Source organism: Lathyrus oleraceus, chromosome 6 (genome assembly GCF_024323335.1).
Source record: "Lathyrus oleraceus cultivar Zhongwan6 chromosome 6, CAAS_Psat_ZW6_1.0, whole genome shotgun sequence".
NCBI lineage: Eukaryota > Viridiplantae > Streptophyta > Magnoliopsida > Fabales > Fabaceae > Lathyrus > Lathyrus oleraceus.
The window spans coordinates 70,750,263-70,774,581 of NC_066584.1; the positions used below are offsets into that span (position 1 = coordinate 70,750,263).

General features: G+C 38.9%; 1 protein-coding gene across 1 annotated transcript in view; it reads right to left on the reverse strand.

The window, feature by feature from the left end:
• LOC127094080 (eukaryotic translation initiation factor 4 gamma-like) overlaps window positions 1-24,096 on the reverse strand; it is a 48,255-nt gene extending 24,159 nt beyond the window's left edge. The window contains exon 1 of the mRNA XM_051032948.1: window positions 23,810-24,096. Coding sequence (XP_050888905.1) covers window positions 23,810-24,096 — 287 coding nt within the window. The remainder of the gene's footprint in view (window positions 1-23,809) is intronic.
• Between the last annotated feature and the right edge of the window lie 223 nt (window positions 24,097-24,319).

Here is a 24,319-nt window from a genome sequence, read left to right on the forward strand (position 1 = left end):
TATGGAATGGAAGCCGTCTTACCGGTGGAAGTTCAGATTCCCTCTCTAAGAATCATGAAAGAGACAAGCTTAGATGAGGATGAATGGATTCAGACTCGACTCGATCAGATAAATTTGATTGATGAAAAAAGACTCGCGGTTGTTTGTCATGGGCAGATATATCAGAAGCGCATGACCCAGGCATTCAACAAAAAGGTCAAGAGACGAGTGTACCAAATCGGCGACTTAGTTATCAAGCGTATCATTCTACCACAAGGTGATCCCAGGGGAAAATGGACTCCCACATACGAAGGGCCATTTGTAGTTAAGAAGGTATTCTCCGGTGGAGCCATGATACTTGCTACGATGGATGGTGAAGATTTCCCGCATCCGGTGAACGCGGACATAGTTAAAAAATACTACGCATAAAAGACCCGCTAGGTCGACGTGTCTAGGCAAAAGTAAGGGCATCCCGGCGAGCCAAAAAGGGTTCGGGAAAAAATTAGGGATAAACATATAAAAATGTACACCCGGCAAGTCGAAAACCTGAAAAGGCGGCTTGGGCAAAAAAGGGTATCCTGGTGGACTGAAACCTGAAAAGGCGGTCCTGGCAAAAATTAGGGATTAAAGCGTAAGACTATGTCCCGTTCTCAGTCAGCTTCAACCCAATTCAAAGGACTGAACAAGCTAATCACTTCCATCCGACAGCAAGGGATGAGATACTTGAAGACATAATGACAGTAGCAGAATTAAAATCAACAGGGCTTTTCCTTCATAGCTTTTTCTTTGTTTTCTCGACAATTTCCTCTTACTAGGATTTCTGTCTCTTTGTACATGAATTGCCTGTTTATAGGCCCTCTTTCAAAATCAATACAATTTTATTTCCTAAAAGATGATTTTGTTTTTACTTTGCCTGTTTTGTTTGCGTAAACGTCCATTGATTTAATTTGAATTAATATATGCATTTGAATATGATCAATGTTTACCAAAAATACATACATAAAATAGCAATATCAATTACTAAAAGACTTCAGGATCGAGAAAAAGGTCTAACCATGCTTTCCAACAAGTCCGATTGCTAATTCTATTCCCCAACAAAAACCAGCTATTTCCCAGAAGAGGTCGGCATCACCAGACAGACGGATCATCTCTTCTATCCCCAGTAGATATTCCCACCATCAGACAAGAATCAAGTATCCCCAGCTAAGAAAGGATCACCGATACCAGTATCTCCAACCAGAAGACTGAGATTTATTTCCCCAGTGGAGTCCTCGGGAAGAACTTTCCAGATGCATAATTCATTCATTACATCATTTCACAGCATACGCATGCATACATTGTTCGCATTCATTGTCAAAAGCATAAAACATCTCATGCATCATGACATGGCATGAAGCTAACTTTATTTTTCAGGTTAATTATCCTCCTAAGGATGGTATCTTTAAGCCCATCCCGGCCATTTATTGCAAATACAGCATCTACAAATACGATCAGATACAGTCTAACGCACGGTTCATTCTGATTCAGCTCAACATATGACTCCTTCCACTCAGATACGATCTAACGGACGATCCATTCTGACCTTCAACTACTCCAATACGGTCTAATTTACGACCCAGTTGGACCTTTCATTTCTCAGAGACTACCTAGCGTACGGTACATTCTGACGTGTAGCCTAGCATACGACTACCCCTCTCAGATACTGCCTAATGGACGGTCCATTCTGCAACTCAGATACGATCTAGCGTATGATCCCTTCTGATCTTGCATCCCCGGCGGAGTCACCCGCCTAAGGAACAACTCACTCTGCTATTCAGATACGGTCTAGCGTATGATCCATTCTGATCCCTTATCTCCAGCAGTGTATGACACACTCTGACTCCCCAGCGAAGTCGACAGCATAATGGATGGCTCATTATACGGTCTAGCGTATGACCCGGTGTGGCACCCATGTCTGCAAATTGGTCTAACGTACGACAAAATCTGAAGCTCTCATCATCAAACTTCCTGGATGGCATCTTTAAGCCCATCTCTATCAAGACTAATTGACAAGTGTAAATTTTTGGGGCATTCTAGTGTTCAATAATCTTCCACCTCCAGACCACGAATGGCATACATGCCATCCTAACTCTCTCGGTTCAAGAATATTGAACAGGGGCAGCTGTCATACCCCAAAATTTGCCCATTAATCTTGCAAAACATTTCTCGAAGCACTCCAACTTGTTCTGCAAGACACTGACCGTAAAGGAACAAAAGCCCAGCTCACAACAGGCCCAATCCAGAAAATGGCCCAAACTGGCCTGCTCGCTAGGCGAGCAATTCCTTCGCCTAGCGAACCTTCGCTACACGCTCGCCTAGCGAAGCTTGCGAACATCAGAATTTTTGGGCTTCATTCTGAGCCCATTAGGTCACCACAATCACTATAAATACCGACACTTCAGTCACGAAAAGAGGACGAAAAACGGAGAAACGAGAACCCTAGCAAGCAAACTCTAACACTCACGGGAGGCAAACCCTGAAGGAACTCGGCGGCATCAAGGTTTACTTCTGCCCAATTCAATCTGATTTGCCGATTCGAAGTTGCAATTCAATTGCAAACAGGTTACATTGCTATTACTACCTTATGTTCTTAATTTGCATGTGGCATTATGATTAAATTTATGAAAATATCTTAAGTTTGGCATGTGAATTTTAGTATGTACCTGAATACCTTAAATGATTAACCATATAATTGTTGTAATGAAAGCCATAAGGCATAAAATTGGTTGAAATTGTACTGATATCAAAACCAGAATCCGCAGCCACTCGCTAGCACCTCGCTAAGCGAGCATGCAGCGAGTATTCGCTAAGCCTTCGCTAGGCGAGGCAGGAGCGAACGTGACAGTAGCTGATTTTTCTGTTCTGATTTTTCACTCATGTTTTATCATAGCCATGCATCATTTACCCGACCCTATTTACAGTTGTGATTTTTTTTTGTGGTGTAATCCTCGATTACACCCTGATTTGGTGTTCTGACATGTTTTGTTGAGTTTTGTAAAGGTTCACATATCCCAGGAAAAGATTGCTTGTTAGGTATCCCGCTTTATTTGTGGGATACTCTTGTGGAGATTCACCCTGAATTGCTCAATTGATTTTAATGTATTAATTTTATGGCAAAGATACACCCTAAATCGCTTAATGGATCTTAATGTATTAATTTTAATGTGGGGATTCCTCCTAATTACCTAATTGATTGTAAAATACGGCCTTTGAATGTGCGATCTTGGACCTCTCTTTGTTGCCCTACGGTATTACGGTATAATGGTCATGTCCCGCGAATGTGGGGATATACTTAGCCGAGACCCTTCGATTAAATCATCATAAAATAAATCATAGTCCCTCGGATGTTGCCTTCGAATATATGATTTTGTCCCTCGATGACCCTTCGGTGTAGCCTACGGTTAAATGATGATCGTCCCTTCGAATGCTAAGGTATCCTTACAAATGTTGCCTTCAATGACCAATCGATGACCCTACGATGACCCTTAAATCCAAAAGGACAAGACTACTTACTTCTCAATAGTAAGGACAGTTTTACCCTCATAAGGATAGGAAATACCCATAAAGACCCTAGGAAGGTATAACTCTTAATTGCTGGCTCACAATCTAAAATATTTTTCACCCCCCACACCTTTCAAAACATCTTTTAGAAAATCACCACTTGGTATACATTCATACTAGAATCACTACCGAGTTATATTTTTCCAAACAACTTTCAAAACTAAACGAGATAACCACTTTGTATACATTCATACAAGAATCATTACAAAGTTAAATTCTCTTTTCAAAACATTTTCTAAACAATTCACAACCACTTTTTTCAGACAAACATAAGTGATCAAGCAATTAAGAGCCCATGGATAACCATGGATACAAAGGGTGCTAACACCTTCCCTTTGTATAATGTACCTCCCGAACCTAAAATCTAATTAAGGTCTTTCCTGTTCTTTTCCACCTTTCCTTATTGGATAAAAGAAAAGTCGGTGGCGACTCTTGCTAACCGCGACATTTGCTTTCCAAAGCAAAACACACTAAGTCAGTTCACCGTATGACACCTTGCTTGTTGAAGACACCAGAAGAATAGCCTATGCCATCCCGGGATTTGTTGTTTTCCAGCTTAATCATTTGCCCCAATCCAGCAGTTGCACCATGCTCGATGGACAATTTCGCATCTTTATAGGACGCAAATGAAGAAGTTCCCTTCTTAATAGGCTCAGCAATAGATAAAGCTTGGAACGGAGTTCCAACTTCATCCTCAACATCTATATAAGAGAAGGAAGACAAATGGCTCACCAGGAGAGCCTTTTCTCCCCATACCACCACTAGCTTCTTGTTTTTCACAAACTTCAATTTCTGGTGTAGGGTGGATGTCACGGCGCCTGCCTCGTGAATCCATGGTCTGCCCAAAAGACAGCTATACAATGGGTGAATGTCCATAACCTGGAAGGTAATCTGGAAATCACTTGGTCCAATTTTGACTGGGAGATCAACCTCTCCAATCACAGTTTTACGCGACCCATCGAAAGCTTTCACCACTACCCCACTCTGCCTCATGGGAGGCCCCTTATATGATAACTTTGCAAGAGTGGTCTTCGGCAATACATTCAATGATGACTCAGTGTCCACCAACACATTGGACATGGCATCATCTTTGCAGCTAATGGAGATGTGTAATGCCAAGTTGTGGTCTCTTCCCTCCTCGGGGAGATCAGCATCACGAAAACTTAAATTGTTACAAGCGGTGATGTTTGCAACAATACTGTCGAATTGTTCTATTGTGACGTCATGATCTACATACGCCACATCCAACACCTTCTACAGAGCTTCTCGGTGTGGTTCTGAATTCATCAGCAATGATAATACGGAGATTTTGGATGGGGTCTGTAGAAGCTGATCTACCATGTTGTACTCACTTCTCTTGATGAGCCTCAACATCTCATCACAGTCTTCTTTCGCATTATCGCTCTAGCCAGCAGAAGCAGGAGTTCTTAATGTGGAGGCAGGTTTGGCAACAAGTGCCGGATTCGGCGCATTCATAGCATTCCCAACCGGGCGTTCATCATAATCACCAGTATCAGTCCTTCAACCATCAGCTTAAGGTTTCGGCGAAGCCGAGAAAACACGATCGATACGGGTCAGGTCACTGACGTCGGAAATATTAACAACAGATGAAGAGGGTAGAGGCGCCTCTTTCCCATTCTCCAATGCTACAACATTATAGCGATAGGGGACCACCTTCTCAGAAGAATACGGTATAGGGCCAGCTGGCTTAATGATCAAAGTAGGAGAAGCCTTTTGCTTGCTACCATCATACTTGATAATAACAGGCTCAGGGATCCGGAATACTGGAGAAATTACGTTGACTTCATCAGCATCTTCGTCAACATTTCTGTTTTGAAGTATCTCAATGACTCCTTCATCTAGCATTTCTTGAACATCTTTGCGCATCTGGCGACATCCTCTTTGGTTAACAGAACAAACTCGACATCTATCATGGTCGTGCTCGTAATGACTGTAATCACACAACAATCTATGCATCTCGACCAGAGATTGTCGAATATGGCTGACATATTTGACTTTGTATTTGCCAGGGCAGCCCTGGACCATGTTGACAGATTTCCCATGCTCGGGAAATGGGTTCTTCTTTACATTAGGACCTACGTCCTCGAAACACAGAATACCACATCTCACAAGGTCTTGAACCTTGGTCTTCAAAGGGTAGCAATTTTCACGTCATGTCCGGGAGCACCGGAATGATAGACACAGTGTAATTCGTGCTTATACCACCACTGAGGGTTGGTAGGTATAGCCGGTGGGTCTCGTGGAGTAATCAACTTCCTCTCTATCAAAGAGGGATATAACTCTGCATATGTCATGGGAATAGGATCAAAGGTGACCCTCTTCCTCTCGTAGCTTGTGCTGGCTTGATTACTGTTTTGAGGCTAATAGGCCTGCTGTTGTTGGTATTGCGGATGTGGTTGTTGCTGATTATTGCTGTGATGCTGATACTGTTGATTATCTCTGAAAATAGGTGCTATATGAGCCACCTGGTGCTGATTACCGGCAGGACGCACGGTCTTCCTCCTTACTGAGGGTCTTCTTGATTTAGCATGGGAGGTCAGATCATGTGCCTCACCATCTTTCTTCTTCCCAAACGTCCCATATCGTTTGGCAGAAGAGCCTTCTTTTCTGGTCAGGCGCCCTTCCCTGAGTCCTTCTTCCAGTCGCATCCCCATGTTCACCATCTCGGTGAAGTCAGAAGGAGCACTGGAAATCATCCGCTCGTAATAAAAGAACTCAAGGTGTTCAGAAATATCTTGGTCATTTCTTTCTCCTCCAGCGGGGGCACTATCTGTGCTGCTAGCTCTCGCCACCTCTGGGCGTACTCTTTGAAAGTTTCCTTGTCCTTCTGGGACATGGCTCTCAATTGATCCCTATCGGAAGCCATATCCACGTTATACTTGTATTGCTTGATGAAGGCTTCGCCAAGGTCTTTGAAGGATCGGATGTTCGCACTGTCCAAGCCCATATACCAACGTAGGGCAGCACCGGACAAACTGTCCTGAAAGTAGTAGATGAGCAGTTGGTCGTTGTCGGTCTGAGTCGACATCTTCCTGGCATACATGACCAGGTGGCTGAGCGGGCAAGTATTTCCCTTGTACTTTTCAAAGTCAGGGACCTTGAACTTTACGGGGATCTTCACATTAGGGACCAAGCAGAGTTCGGCAGCAGACTTGCCGAAAAGATCTTTTCCTCGAAGAGTCTTCAATTCCTTGCGGAGTTCAAGAAATTGATCATTCATAGCATCCATATTTTCATATACATCTGGGCCCTCAAACGGCTCAGAATGATAGATGGTGTCGTCTACTCTGGGCATAACATGCAAGACAGGAGGAGGAACAGCAAGGACTGGGCTAGATGCCGGCAGAGAAGCAAAGGTGGATGCAGAACCCTCAGACATGAATTTAGGAGGCATCCCCCATGGAAACCCGGCTGGCATGGCTGTTGGAGCGAAGTGTGCGCTGGCCGCAGGCACAGTTGAAGAGACAATCTCAGAGATGACTGTCCTCTGGGGAGGAGTTGAAGGTGTCGCAGATGTTTGGCTCTGGGCAGCCATGAATGACTCCATTAGGGCAGTCAATCTGGATACTTCCTCCTTAAGCTCACGGTTCTCTTGTTCCAAATGATCCATCTGTCTTGAAATGTTGGCTCGGGTGTAGTATTGGTGAGTCAGCTTTTCTTCAAAATAAATGAAGAACACAGAGTTATACGATAGAACAAGAAGCCTGGAACAAAACCTGCTTATGCACATGATGCATGTAATGCATATGATTTAATTTTTTGTATCAGAGGAACTTTAGAGTTCTATTTGCAAATATTGGTAATATTAAACATTTATCACAATGGAAATATCTCATCAAATAATATTTGGAAATATTTTTACACCAAAGAAGTACAGTCTTGGTAACCAAATATAAGAGGAAAGAAAAATGAACATCCTATGGAACCCTAGAAGCAATCATCTAAAGCTCTGGACACAGGAAGATAAGATGCACAAAGCATCTTCACCTCCCTCTCATAGGCTGCCTCAATATCTACCTTCTCTTTGGCGAGTCGATCATACTTCCTCTTCAAAAACTTGGAAGACTGAGGAAGTAGAGAAGTGCATGCATCATCAAGATCATCAATAACCTGGTGCTCGAGGAACTCTATCAAAGCATCCTTCTCCTTGATCTGCTGAAGCAACTCCTCTCGTTCACAGATCCAAGCACGCGAACGGTCTTCGTCTCTCAACTCCTCTACTCCTTAGTCAGGGAGGGTTGAAGGCTTAGCCACTACCAAAGGTGTAGGTCTTGGATACTCGTAGGGAAATGAGGTACTCGGAAGCTCTCCTCCTAACCCAAGAAGTATAAGGCTCCAAAGCGATATAATTCTTCGGACCTAGCTCCTTCCTTCCTTTCCTATGGATCTTGTGCCAAGCACGGACCATCCTGCCCTTCAAGCCTTGGGGATCTTTACCCTCCTTAAAGAACACTCCCTCTAACAGAATGTTATTGGGTTTATCCTTTAGGGGAAACCCAAGCTGACGACGTGCCAAAATAGGGTTGTAGTTAATCCCACCACATGTACCAAGAAGAGGCACATTGGAGAATTCACCACAAGAATGGATAATTTGCACACCATCATATACACGGTTGTACCAAGAGATATCATCATAAGTGAGAGACATAAGTCTCGTGGACCACCGTAGACATCCTTTGTTCTCCTTGAAGGTGACCGTTTGCGGCACGTGCGAAATAAACCACCTGTACAGCAGGGGCAAACAGCACACAATGGTACCACCACCTTTTGCATTCCTAATATGCAAATAAAAGTAAGTGTCACCCAACAGAGTCAGAACGGGATTAAGAGTAGAGAAAATCCTAATAGCATTCACATCCACAAACTTGTCGATGTTGGGGAGTAACACTAGCCCATAGATGAGAAGTACAAATATGGCTTCAAAGGCGTCCTCACTCATGGCCTTCCCATACATAGTAGCTTGAGCAATGAGGAACTCAGAAGGGAGACCTTGAATTCCACCTTTGGTAGTCATATGAGCACCAACCAGAGATTCATCTATATGCAACATATCAGCTATCTCTTGAGAAGTAGGAATACTCTCTAAGCCACTGAACGGCAACTGGTCTAGAATAGGTATACCCACAAGGTAGACATACTCCTCAAGCGTGGGCAAAAGCTGAAAATCCGGAAATGTGAAGCAACGGTACAAGGGATCATAAAACTGCACCAATACACTCATCAATCCTTCGTCCAATTGAGTAGTCAGGACAGATAGAAGCTTCCCAAAACGAGCCTTGAAACCCAAGGGATCTAATACATAGGATGCCAACTTCCTTAGCTCTTTCAAGTCTGGTTGTCTGAAATTGTACTGCTTTGTATTCCTTCTTTGTCTTTCCATGTCTAAAAATTTGCAAATAGACCTCTTAAGTTCCTTGAAAATTTTCTTATTATTGATGATATGGATGCAAATGGGTGCATGAATGCATGAATGCAACAATCACACTCAAGGATCAAGCAAAGCACACCAAACAAAGGTCATGGGATGGATCATGTCATCCTTAATATCAATCATCCATTTTGGTGGATTATGGTTTACACCTTATCAACACCCAAGTTCCATTGATATTAAGGATATAAGAATGGATCAACCATGAATCAAGGGTTTATTGCAAGTCACGAGCATGGAGTCTTGGTTAAGAACCACCCAAAGAGAGTGTACTAGGGTTTAAACCTGCCAAACATGTTCTACAAGAGGTTCCCATAGTAATCATCACATCTTTAGGATATTATCGGATAAACGACTACTCGTATTCCAAAAATATTCTCAAGAGAGACTCTTATGAGTGTAGTATCGCGTAACAATCGTATCAAATCTTACACTTGAACGACTTTCACACTACATCCTAAAATAGGCCAAGATGGGCTTGGTAAACTAAGGTCCTTGGCTTCTAAGGTCTACATTGGAAAGAGTAATGTCTAACCACAACTACTTGTGTGACATTATTGATCCTAACATGACCTCCACCAAGTGAATGGGCTTGCAAGTCAACTTACTAAGGAATAACTCTACACAAGTCAACAAGACTATGCCATTCTCCTATCCTAAGTGCACTCGAGTTCGGGTATAGAACTCATCTCACAAAGATCACCAAGCATACAAGGAATTAATATTCAAGCAATTCAATCATTACATACAATACAGTAATCCCAAATTGCACAAAAATATGTCACAAAAATAATATACAACACAATATAACAAATATGAAAAGTAGGCAAAACCCACTAGGCAAATGTCCCCAGTAGAGTCGCCACTTTTCTGTAGTGGGGTATTCGTTACCATTAGAGATATTGACTAAATCCAAGATAAACCATACAAGTCGAGTCACCGCCGCACTTCTATTTATCCCAAGGAATGGTTAGAAAGCGAACAAAAACCTAAAAGTTTTATCGAATCAAAAACTAGTAAAAATGTCAGAGATCTGGGTAAGGGGGTTGGTTATGCCATGGGAAGGTTTTAAGCACCCAAAATATCCTAGGTACTCCTAGGGAGCCCTTTTCACATTTGTTGTAAGGTTGGTATTTTGTGAAAAATTTAATTGTGCAAACATGATTGAAGAGATGAGAAGAGAATATACAAGTTATTTACATTTTATGTTTGGATGGATAAACCCATTGCCTACGTACCATCTTAAAAAAAGATTAGGATCAAAACCTCGTAGTTCGGGGTAAAAATCTCAAAATGAGTTGGTGGATTGATTGGTCCAAAAGCCTTAAGGTCTTTTGTTATCCAAGGGAGAAAACTCAACTTAAAACCACAAATCCACCATGTGAGGATAACTTCAACATACTAGTGAGGGGTTAACCATATAATAAGCATGGAAGACACATTGTCCATCACTAAGGATATAGGTGAGTATTATATCTACCTCAAGGATAAATCAAACCTAATAGCTAAAGGTCATGAAAAGTTTTGATTAAGGAAGTGGCCATTGAAACCACCAAAAACATTTGAATGGGTTATATTTACCAATGAAAAGTATGTACAAAATATGGTCAAAATTGACTTAGAAGTTCAATTCAAAATAAGTGTTATGAAAAAGAAAGTTTGAAAATCAAAATCATAAGGCTTAGGTTTCTAATGTTTGAAAAGAAGTGTTAAATGTTTGCACAAAAAGTTTTGGCTTGGGTTAGAGTGGAGGGAAGAAAAAGAATGGCTAAAGTCCTAATCATACAAGAGATGAGGGATAAGAAACAAGACCACAAATGGAGTTCCTCTCTTGAGATCATATGGATGATCCAAGTAGCTCCCATCCTTTGGAATATGCAGCAAGATAATAGTAAACTCAAGCAATCAACACAATCAAACAAGCTTCTTAGAAGATCCCCAATGGCTCTTGTATCTTTCACTTTAGATGAACATGGCAATGATTCTTCAAGTGAGTTCTCATAGGATTCCCTAGCACAAAAGCACACACACATCAAAGAATTCTATGAAGTAAATGAAGAATGGACAAGAGTGAGTTTGGAGGTTTGGTCCTTCTAATCCATCTTCAACATTAGGGTCCTTTTACTCCAATTTTTGCATAGGGAATGTCCTAGAAAATAAGCCCATTTGTCCATTTCTTTGCATTTGGTCCACAACAATCAAAACAAAACACAAGCACAATAATATATACACAATTATGTGCTCAAGTGAGCAAAAGGCAAATTGCATTAACATAAACATGTGCTCAAATGAGCAAAGGAAAAAGCAAATGAGTAATATGTACAAGAATAGTAAATTGCATAAATGTAAAGTGCAAGAAGTAAATGTTAATGGTTAATGGTTAGTGTTAGTAGTTAGTGTGCCCTAAGGCGAATTTAGCGCTATGTTAAGCAATCGTAATTGGACTTATGTAGAAGTCACAATTATCTGAGGCTGGTCAATAATAATGTAGGCAACAACACAAGTTAGAGGTCTTGATTAGTGAATCAAACTCCAACAACATGCCATGCCAAAAAGAAGATAGAAATGATCTTGTATTGATTTAGGTCCTTTGCATGATTTAGGAAGCAATCTATCCTTAATGCAAAGCCATTCACTTGATCTATGATCAAGATGAATTAGATTTGAATCAAGGAAGATTAAACTTCCCTAATCAATGCTAACCACCAATCTTTAACTCATTGATCAAAAAAGAAAAAGAAGAAGGAGAAGAAGAAGATGAAGAATTAAAGTGCATTAAATGAAATGGAATGAGATAATCAACAAGCTATGACCAAAGATAGAGAAGATCAAGATCAAACAATAGAAAACAGAACCAAAATGAAGATTAGAAGTCAAGAAACAAATAAAATATTTTTGGCATTTTTAATATTTAAAATAAAACTTGAATTAAAATAATAAAGGAAGGTCAAACTTCAAATTCACTTCAAATCAACTTTGAAAAGTCCAAGTGAATTATCCCAAGCTCAACAAGGTCAAACATAGTTTGACAAAAAATTTCAGCATTTTTAGAAGTCAGAAACTATTTTAAATCAATTAAAAATGCATAAAAATAACCTAATTGAACTAAAATCTCAATTAAATCTCAAATCAATTAATAAATTGATGAGAATATTTTTCATAGATCTACCATCGTTCAAAGAGATTGAGAAAATATTTTTGTATTTTTTGAATATCAAAAACTATTTAAAATGAATTAAAAATGACCAGAAAAGAGAAAATTACTAAAACATAGAAAATGATGAAATAAAAAATATTAAGAATCATTTTTAGAAACTAGAAATTAAAAGAGAAATAATGCAATTGGTCCCATAATTTTTGGACCAATAATGAAAGAGATATGAATTTTAGAAATAAAATGGAATTAAAAGTAATAAAAGAAAATAGAAATCAGAAAATAAAAATAAGAAAAAAGGAGAAGCGTTGGATGATGGCTCATTAATTGACGTGGAGGATCTAATGGCAATGAGTTGCGCGCGTACTATGGTCCAAAGTCAATGAGAAACATAACGAATTAAATAAAATCATAAAAATGGAGAGTTTAGATAAGATCTGAACAAAGCAATGAACGGTCCTGATCTGATCTGGAGACCAGACGGTGGCCAGCGCCACCGTCTTCTCCGGCTAGCTCCGCCGAAGGTCACAATTTGCAGAGATTAAAACATCAACTAAAATGCACGATCCAGGTACCAAACGAAAGGTGGAGTGATGTACATCACTCTTATGCCACTTAATTCCACTCTAGATTCCTATTGAGAGAGAAATCAGAGGTTGAATTTTAATGGTGTTCAACTGAACTTGCTTGATTTCAAAAATTCAAAGCTCAATAATGATGCCTCTATGCAGAGGACTTCAGATCACACAAAATCAAGGCAAATGGAACGATATATGAGCTGTTTCGAAGCAAAATGCAGTTGAGTAAAACCTTTGAATTGTGAAGAATTGAGTCACGATCCTTGAGTCCTTTTGCAAACGGAAATCTCTATGGTTCAATGTGAAGAGGACTAGGAACTTTAGATCTGAAATTTCAATCGAGGAAATCAAAATTCAGATCTGGAATTTGAGAGAAAATTGAGATTGTTCCTTTGGTGTGGGTGTGGGATTTCAGTTGCACAGCATGTAGGGCGCCTTAAGGTTGAATAATTGAAGAGCAAAGCACTTGTATTTATAGATGGAGGGAGCTGCAAGCATCATCAAACTCGTGTGCATGGGAGAAGAGGGCCTCCATGCATGGGCCTGTACAGGCGCATGGAGGGTCCAATTCTGATTGGAATTGCAAGATATACATCACCAAATATGAATTGAACATGCAGATTGTGTATTAATGGATCATGCATGGCAATTGGAATGATTTTCATAAAATGCACTATTTCATTGAAGCCTTCGAAAATGCCATGTCCAAAATCCAAATGCAACCTTATGAGTAATGGTTGGAAAGCTTGTTGCATAAGGAACAAATTTAATACTGATCAAAACTTCATTTGGGCCTTAGAAATTAATGAAATATGAGCTTGAAGTGTAGGGTGCAAAACATGCATATGTGAAATTTCCAAATTTGGCCAATGTTCAAGCCCTTCTGTCTCAATGATGCAACCTCCAAATGACAAAATCTTAAACATGAAAGTTGTAGATATTTTCAATACAATAAATTTGGACTTAAATTTTGCATCATTTGGATTTTTTATGTAGAAGGTATGAGCACTTGAAGTTGGACTTTTTCACATTTCAATGCATTTGGCCCAAAGTGACCTATAATATTTTGCATTATCACATGTAATTCTTTTGAGATTTTGTAATTTTTCTCAACATAACATTTGAATTAGACACATTAATATTTCCAATGAATTAAATATCACCTCAAAATCATGAAAAATGAATGAGTTATGTCCTTGGGAAGTTGACCTAAAATTAGGGTTTCAATCAAAATGACCTATAATGTCTTAGAATGGATGATGACCTTCCAAGCTTCAAATCAAATTTTGATGAACATGAAAGTTGTTCATATGGTTCTTAAGAGAATTTGTTCTCTTGGGATCATCTCCATTTGACCAATACATAAAAAGTTAGGTCTCAGTGCATTTCAAAATAGTCAGATGAATTGACTGATCAACTTCTCCAGTCCACACCTCATATCTTGATGAATTAATGATTGAGGACACTCAAATAGGTTCAAATATGCAGGAAATGATGAATTAAAGAACTTCCCTTGATTGTATTTGACCATGGGCTGAGGTTGCTTCATGAGCAAGGCACAATTGATGAATAGATGAATTAGTGTTTCCTTGGGAAACAAACCTCAAACCCCTTTGATTTGGGAACCATTTCCATGTTTTCTTACATCTTCTCTTGGCCATATCAATGCACAAAGGACCTCCTAGAAGCTTTAGACCTTGTGAATGCTCAAACTACAAACAAGAGATGTTAGTGACATATTTTTGTGCTTTTGGTTAGTAAATAAAATGAGAAAATCAATAATATACAATTCAAGCATTCTTGGTGATCTCAAACCAACTCAAAAGAGGTCCCACCCAAAGGCAAAGGGAACCAAGATGCTTATGATCCTTGAGGCTATGCAAATGCAATGTTATGATGTCATGAGGGATCTTAGGGCCAAAATTAGGGTCTTACAAGGAGGACGATCCAAAATGTGAGGTTCCTTGTAGATGGGAGTATAAATGGCAACACTTTTAGTGGTGGTTTGCTAGGAAGAAGTTGAATGTTGTTCCGTTGATTCTGTCTGTTGAGAAAAGTTGTATACTTGTTGTTGTTAAGAATCCATGTAGAAGATGAAGAACTCTTGAAGACCACTTGAAGAACTGAGAGAGAGTTGTGAGCGAGGGTTTGTGTGGGATGTGAGTGAATAGTGTGAAAGTGAGAGTTGTGGCAAGTATAAGTACACAAGGTTAGCATGCAAAACGACACCATTTCATGGGAATATTAAACAACAATTAATTAATAGCACAAAAATTGAGTTGACACGCTAGAGGGAAAATTAATTGCAGCTTATGATGGATGTCTAATCCCAAAAATCTGCACACTGCTCGAGGATTTCTTAATAGTCTGTCTCTTGAGTTCTGTGCTAGATAGTTGTCTAGGAGATCCAAAGTCATATGCAAGAGAGGCCACATGTTGATATATCTGATCTTCAGGAATACCAAGAGATTGGGTCCTAAGGATTTCTGATTCAGATTACTTCTAACTGGTAGAAGCATCAGACTCAGATCCAGATGCCAGAGGTTTTAAGTTAGAGCCTATTTTGCCATTTCGGAGACGCACATATCTGACTCATTCTGGGCAATGTTTCATGTTTAAATGTTTCAGAATGAATGAGAATCTATCTTTAGCAAGGGGTTTTGTGAAGATATCATCCCATTGGTGGTCTGTATCTATGAATTTTAATGAAATTACCCCTTTCTGAACATAGTCTTTGATAAAATGATGTTTTATTTCTATGTGCTTTGCTCTGGAATGCAAAATAGAGTTCTTACTTAAACATATGGCAACAATATTGTCACAAAAGATAGGAATGTTACTTTCATATATCTGAAGATCTTCTAGTTGATTCTTCATCCAGAGCATCTGAGTAATGCATAGTGAAGTTGAAGTATATTCTGCTTCTGCAGTAGAGAGTGCTATGGTTGATTGTCTTTTGCTAGCCCAAGATATACGATTTTTCCCAAAAAATTGGCAGTTTCTAGAAGTTCTCTTTCGTTCCAATCTGTCTTCGGCATAATCTGCATCACAATATCCAGAGAGCCTACACTCTGATGTTTTCTCATACATCAGGCCAATGTTAGGTGTTCCTTTCAGATGCCTTAGGTTTCTCTTAACAACTGTTATATGAGATTCCCTTGGATCTGATTGAAATCTGGTGCAGAGGCAAACGCTGTAAAGAATATATGGCTGTGTAGTAGTCAGATAGAGAAGACAACCTATCATACCACAATAGAGCTTCTGACAAACCTTTTGACTTACTTCTTCTTTTTCTAGAATGCAAGTAGGATGCATGGGAGTCTTTGCTAGTTTGCTTTCTGACATTTCAAATTTCTTCAGAATATCTTTTATGTATTTGCTTTGATATACATATGTAGCATCTGAAGCTTGGTTGATTTGAATTCCCAGAAAGAAATTTAGTTCTTGCATCAAACTCATTTCAAATTATGCCTGCATTAACTCAGAGAATTCTTGACAAATAAAAGGGTTAGCTGAACCAAAAATTATATCATCAACGTATATCTGACTTATCATGAGATCATTTCAGATGTTTTTATAGAAGAGTGTAGAGTCAACATTGCCTCTAATAAAATCATGTTCTAGAAGAAAGGTGCTTAGTCTTTCATGCCAAGCGGTAGGAGATTGTTTTAGACCATACAGAGATTTTTTCAGTTTAAAAACATGTCTGGACATTTGGAGTTTTCAAAACCTGGAGGTTGGTGAACATACACTTTTTCAGAGATATATCCATTCAGAAATGCACTCTTGACATCCATCTGATATAATATGATGGAATGATTTACAGCGAATGATACAAGTAAACGAATAGATTCTAACCTAGCGACTGGAGTAAAGGTTTTGTTGTAATCAATGCCTTCTTGTTGGATATAACCTTGTGCTACCAGTCGTGCTTTGTTTCTGACCACTTCTCCTTTTTCATTTAGTTTTTTTATGTACACCCATTTTGTTCTAATAACGTGGGTTCCTTTTGGCTTTGGTACCAGATCCCAGACTTCGTTCTTTGCAAATTGATCAAGTTCTTCTTCCATTGCCAGAATCCATTTATTGTCTTGAAGTGCCTAATCACAGGATGTTGGCTCTATCAGAGAAATTAATCCAAGAGTGGTTTCCTTGGATACTTTGAATGTAGACCTTGTTTTGATAGGTTCATCCTTGTTTCCCAGAATAAATTCTTCAGAGACGTTTAGTCGATTTCTTGATCTTTTCTGTATATTTCAGATTTCAATTGTTTTTGGGTTTCGCTTTTCAGCTTCCTCAGATTCTTTAGTCTTTTCGTCAGAACCTATAAGTGTTATCTCTAGATCTGCAAGTTTTTCAACTAGCTTTGACTTTTCAGAGTCAAGCTTATCATCAAATCTGACATGTATTATTTCTTCCACAATTTTAGTTCCTGTATTGTATACTCTGTAGCCCTTAGAACGCTCTGAGTATTCCAACATAATATCTTTTTGTGCTTTTGAATCAAACTTATTTAGATGTTCTTTAGTGTTAAGGATAAAACAGGGGCATCCAAAAGGATGAAAATAAGAAATGTTGGGTTTTCTTCCCTTACCCAGTTCATAAGGAGTCTTCTCTAGAATAGGTCTTATAGAGATTATATTCTGAATATAACATGTTGTATTTATTGCTTCATCCCAAAAGTGCTTGGAGAGTCCTATTCTTCCTTTCTATAACCCCATTTTGCTGTGGAGTTCTAGGACAGGAGAAATCATGGGATATTCCATTTGAGACAAAAAGTTATTCAAAAATTTTATTTTCAAATTCGCCACCTGTAACACCTCAAAATTTGCCCTCCTCTCTTGGGACTAGCTTAGCATATTGCATTTCATTTTTTAGGACATTAGTCAGTGCATATTTGCATATCATGTGGAAACAATAAACAAGTCATCCTCCTAAGTCTTGCTCAGAAGATAAAGAGGTTAAAAGATTCAAGCTTGAGGGTTTCATGAATTGATCACTAATCATCTGAGGGTTTGTGCTTCAATTAGGGTTCTTGGTTCCTCATGGAGATTGATCATTATCTTGATTGCAATGGTACATCACCATCATCATGGTCTTATCATCACCAAGAGGTTCATTGTGCCTGATCATGTTCCTTGGGATTAGGGTTTTGACCTCTAGTCAACCCTAATCAGTTGCATTATGCCAATCAGGGTTTTTCAAGGAGATGAGGTCTTTATGGAGATGGAGATCATCATATGATTTTATTGAGCTTGTACAAGCTAGGGTTTCATCTTGGAGCCATTTTATCAAGAGGTTGAGGCTCAAATTCATCTGTACATGACCAAGTCATCTATCAACTCCAAAAGTCAACTGTCAGTTCAACCATGGATTTGGAGGTGGGAAGTGAGTGGAAATACTTCATTCATGTTCAAAAAAGTCTCATTTGACATTTCAAACATCAACGTTGAAGAAAATAAAGTCAGGACAAAACTTTCCAAAAATAGAAAGTGACTTGTAATTTGAAATTGCCAAAAATGGAAAGGTTTTCAACTCAAGATTACGTCATCAAGAAAGCTTCAAATGAAATTTTGCTGAATATGAAAGTTGTATATCTTTTTCTCCCATTTCCAAAAAGTCCAAGATCATCAATTTCTCATGTGTGGTTAAGGAGATATGGATCAAACTTGGCCAAGTGAACATGGAACTTCAAAGGGGCATAACTTCTCAACCAAAACTCCAAATCAAGTGGCTCTTTTTGCATTGTTTTTGTCTTAACCTCTAGTTTCCAAATTTGGCATTACATGACATGCATTACATTCACATAAATATTTGAAAATTCAATTGATTTTTGGAGGGAAAAATGAAATTCAAAATTGGTGAATTATTTGCACATGTGACCATCACCATTGGCTCCAAAACAGGTTTTTGAGTAAAATTAAGGCCAAATTCGTACTGTTCATCCATGCATTTTCATGCATAGGGTGAAATCCCAATTTTGCCAAAACACCTCATAATTGCTAATTACATTAGCATTTGGGCTTAAGCTTAATTAATCATGTTTAGCATTGCCTATATAAGCTTAATCATAACTGTTTTTTCACAATTCCCAAGTTTAGATCTAGAATCAAAAAAGTCTCTCAAAATTCTCTCTCAATTTTTTCTTCAATTTTCTTCAAACAACTTGCATTTTTTTTGGATCAATTCATCATCTGGAATCATCATGGAGCAAGATTGAAGGAAGATTCAAGAGATTTTGTGCACATTGGAGCAGCTTGAAGCTATGGAAGCATCAATGGTGGAATCAAAATTCTGTTGAATCGTGAGCAATTGGACCTCAAGCATTCATCCATTCACTTGTATAAGCATCCTAGAAGACATTTGAAGCATTGCCAGGCCTGAAAAACGCGATTTCATAAAGCTGCTCTTCAAGAGGTCACAGATTCGATCTCTTTATTTCTTGAAATTGTTGTGTGAATGTTGTAGATCTGTTAACTGTGATGATTCTGAGCTTTGAACCACTAAAATCCATGCATTATTGAACAAGTTATGGTGATTTAAAGTTTTGTGCATGAAACTTAATTTGTTCGATTCTCTTTGGATATGAAGTTATATGCTTAGCCAATAGTTGATTCTTGATCTATGATGAAATATCTTCATGTACTTGTGCTCAATTTCAAAAACTGGAAAATTTGTTCATCATGTTCTTGTTGAATTTACTGTTCATGCGCGTGAGGATGATGAAGATGAACACAGGCCTTTTGGCAACGGTTTTTTTTGATTCCAAAGCGTGGCCTTAGGTTCGCTAGGGTTGCGTCTTGATTGGCTGCATGGATTTGCCATGCAGCGCGCCAATTCTGTTTTGAAAATGCTACTCGATTCGAACCTTGGCTGTGCGATTTTCCAATGCTTCATTTCATTTTCCTCCACATGTTCATACATGCTTCTTCATGCATTTTTTATTTTTTTTCTCACTTCATAAAATCATAATAAATTAAATAATGATCCAAAAAATACCAGGATTTTTGCATTGTGTCACATTTTGTGTCTAGTTTTTTATCATTATTTTTCCTTAAATTGTGCTTGGTTGGATTTTGTTTTGCCCTAGGGTTCTTGTACATGTATCATGTTTTGTACCTTGCCTTGCTTCTACCTTTGTGAAATGCTCAATTTTAATCCAATGCTCATGAAATTTTGCATACTATAACTAGACATCTTGCTGGACATTTTGATGTTGAGTTTGCATTTTTATCATGTGTCATTTCTGTTTTATGATTTTTCTAAGTTAGGTGTGACAATTTGTGTCACACCTTGTGATGTCCAACATGATTGATGAATTTGCCTTATCAAATGAATTCCAAATGTTCTGATTTTTTGTATGGTGCTTGATATGAATGTTGTGATTGCTCATGATATTTTGTGGAATTTTTGGAATCATTTCTGATTTGATTGAGTGTTTTCATTCTGGATGGTCATTTTTGAGCTTTTGAAGTGTCTTGAATTTCATTTGTTCGTGAAATGCTTGTGGGTTATCCAATGGATGTGAAATTTTGCACACTATTTATAGGCATGTTAAAGGTTGTTTTGGCTTTGGTTTGAGGTTTTTACCAATTACCATTTCTGTTTTAGGTTTGTGCTAAGTTGGTGTACCAAGTTGTGTCACATATGTGCTTGATTGTGTTTGCCTTGACTTATACAATTTAATTACCATGCTTAATGTTGTCCAAATGCTCTAATTTTTTGTGTGATGATCATGTTGTATGTTCTGTTTACTCATGAACTTTGCCAAAATTATTTGAATCATTTTTGAATTATTGTGCATTTGTTCATTCTGATGTTGCAATGTGGTCACAACTTGCATACCTTGCCATGTTTGGTTAATGAAATGAATTTGGTGATTGATATTGGGATGAGACCTTTTGGATTGTGTTCTTAATTGATTGAAGTTGATTCATGTGAAATTTCATGTTCTGTTTTGGATTTTTTCTCCATCTTTGACCCTAGGCTTTGACCTAGTGGTTTGCCTCTCATGTTTGAGCTTTGATTTCAGGTTGAGCATTCAAGTTCCATAAGTTGTTGATGCTCTATCACTTGAGCTTTGATGTTTACTTGTGACTACTAACCTTGTGTGTTTTGTAGGGTTGTTAACTCATTTGAGCTTGAGTTGTGGCTTATGCCTTTGCTCATTGGGTTTGACTGTTTGATATTCATGATTGTCTGGTTGTTTGTACAGTTGAACTGACTTGTGTGATGTTTCCACAGGTACATAAGTTGCTTAAGTTCAATTTGAACTTGCTTTTGCTTGGTTGCTTAACCATTTGAGGTATAACTCTCTGACTTCATGTAGTCTGGAAGACCTGTCCTGTTACTTGGGCAGGCACCTGTCTGAAGCCCTCCTTAAGAGGCAATGCTTGTGTTTGTTTATTTTTGTGCCAAGCAGGAAAAGTCCTTTGATAAGGCAATTGACAGATAAAAGAGATGTGCAATCCATCTCCTGCTATTCAGTGTGTCATCCACTTTGCTCACACACCTTGTGTTGATGCATTGTGGATATTAACCCAAGATCTTTGTTGAGTCAGTCATATGTGGAGAAGAGTTCCCACTTTCTGAACTCCCACACTTTCATTTGTCTGAAGCTCTCCCAGGCCAGGGATAAGAGCTGTGAGGTCTTATCCTCACTTCCCATTTCATCTGCTTCACCCTAACTCTCAGTGTTAGGGTTAAGAGCTAACTACACCCGATTCCAATTGGCTTGTGTTTCACAGCCTAACCTTGTGTGAGCTCACTTTGTTTATATATAGTGTGTGCTAATTGTGTGTATGTTTGCTTTGCCTGTGCTGTTTAGGATAGCTTGCTGCCTGTGTAAGTTAGATAGAAACCTCAACCTAGGACCATGGTGGATTGCATGATAACTATTAGGCTCGAGTCAGTCTCCCTTTTAGTTTGTCATTTCCCAGTCTCTGGTTAGGAGAAAGTTTCTCCCCTGTTAAGGGGAACTACGTCGCCCTGATCCTCATACCAGACGAGGTACGTAGGCAGGAGATCGTGCGAGATCTCTCCGGGCACCCTTTTCCTTTTTTGCGTGTGTTTTGCTTGACAGCTATTAGGTCCGAGTTCCCGACTCCCTTCTAGTCTGTGTGTTCACCCTTTTTCTTTTTGTGTGTGTTTGCTTGACAGCTAGCAGGCTCGAGTACCAGACTTCCTGTTAGCTTGTTTGTTCAACTTTGTTGTTGCTTTTGATGATTCAGCGTCCGGTTAAACCCTTTGTGTATGTAGGAGTCTGACGTAAGTCCAGCGATTGGCAGTTGGTTTCCGGTGTGCGTTTGTTGGTTCAGAGCCTGATGTAAGTCCAGCGATTGGCATTCGATTTCCATGTTTGCTTGTTTGTGTGGAGTCTGACATAAGCCCAGCGATTGGCAGTCGGTTTCCTGCGTGTGTTTTGTTTGGCGTGCGTGAGCCAAACTACGGTAGCTCTGATTCTCATTCCCGATGAGATACGTAGGCATAGGATGCGATATCCTAGCGAGCCCCGTTCCCCTTTTCTTCCACCTGTGTTGTTTCCCGTGTGTGTGTGCGTTCTTTTGAGCAGTGTTTAGCAACCTTTCTTCTATCTTTCTGAGCGTGGATCCCGTCGAGTACGACGGATGCGTAGGGGTGCTAATACCTTCCCTTCGCATAACCGACTCCCGATCCCATCTCTCTTTGGTCACGAGACCATGTCTTTTCCAGGTTTACTTCGAGCGTTTCCTTTCCCTCTTTTGGGATAAATAACGCATGGTGGCGGCTCTGTTTGTTTTGTTTTTCCCGCCGGTTGTTTTTCGCGGATGCGACACCACCATGATCACTTCTGACTTTGATGATTTTATAGTCAAATTCGTTTTGCACTTTTTGAATAGAAACTAGTGAATACAGAGTGTGACTCATCCTTGTGTCTTAGAAAATTTACCCATGTACAACGACTATAATCATCAATAATGACCAGTCCATACTTCTTACCATTGATTGAAGATGTTTTAACAGGTCCAAGCAAGTCAGTGTTAAGGAGTTCCAAAGGCTTATAGGTAGAAACAACATTTTTCTTTTTGAAAGAATTTTTAGAAAATTTTCCTTTCTAGCATGCCTCACAAAGAGCATCTGAAGAGAACTTCAGTTTAGGTAGACCTCTGACTAACTCGAGTTTATTTAGCTGAGAAATCCTCCTCATACTAATGTGACCCAAGCGTCTATGCCATACCCATTGCTCTTCACTTACAGATATTAAGCATTTTACATTTTGATCTTTTAGATCTGAAAGATTAATTTTTTAAATGTTTTTTTCCTCTTGCCAGTGAAAAGAACTGTTCCATTATTCTGATTAATTGCTTTGCATGTTTTTTGCTTGAAGATTACATCATAACCGTTATCACTTAATTGACCTATGGATAACAGGTTATGCATTAATCCTTCTACGTAAATAACATCAGAGATTGAGGGAAGAGATCCATTACCAATTGTTCTGGAGCCTCTGATTCTTCCTTTCTGATTTCCTCCGAAACCTACGAAGCCAACATCTTTAAGTTCCAGGCTTTGGAACATATTCTTTCTTCCCGTCATGTGTCGCGAGCATCCAGAGTCCAGGTGCCATGATTGGTGTCTTAACTCTATTGCATAGGATATCCACAACATAGACTATTTTATCCTTTGGTACCCAGAATCTTTTGGGTCCTCTGTGATTGGGTCTCTCAGAGTTTCTGGAAACTTTGGGTTTTCTAGCATTAGTAAAAATTTGTGTTTGTACATGTGTATAGTGATAATAAAAAGGAGATTTAGGTTTATCATATGCAGAAGGTATTTGCTCGTCTTCATCAGAGTCATATCCTATTCCTCTTTTCTTATTCTGACTAACTCCATAAATCATAGAAGCCATTATGCTTCTTTCTACCCCATTTTTCATAAATTTTTGAAATGTTTTTTCATATTTGTATATGATTGTATTAGAAGTTTGTGGGGCTTGAGATAAAGCTTCTTCAAGTTTTAAACATTTTTTAGTTGAAAATTCATTTTCTATTTCCAAAACAAAAATGTTGCCTTTTTAATTCAGAAACTTCCATCTCATGCTTATCACATTCTTCAACAGTTCCTTCAAGGACTTTCTTTAAAGCCTTGAACTTTTGTCGAAGCTTCTGATATGAGCTTAGAGATTCAGATAAGCAAGATTCAAGGTCAGAGCGAGAAAGATCATAAAATACCTCTTTAGGATCAGATTCTCTTTCTGATGAGCTTCCAAATGTGGTAGCCATGAATTCCACATTTGCATGTTCTTCTTCAGAGTATGATTCTGAGGCATCAGATTCAGAGTCATCCCAGGTGGCCATGACTCCCTTCTTATTTTTAAAGGAATTTTTCTTGAATCCTTCTTTTCTAGAGTTGTCTTTCTTGAGCTTTGGGCATTCGTTTCTATAGTATCCTGGTTCTTTACATTCATAGCATGTTACCTCTTTGTTTGGTTTGCTTCTGGAAGTTGATTATGAGCGATCTCCCTTATGTCTTGGTCTTCTGAAGTTGTTATTTCTTTTTCTCCAAAGTTGTTTGACTCTT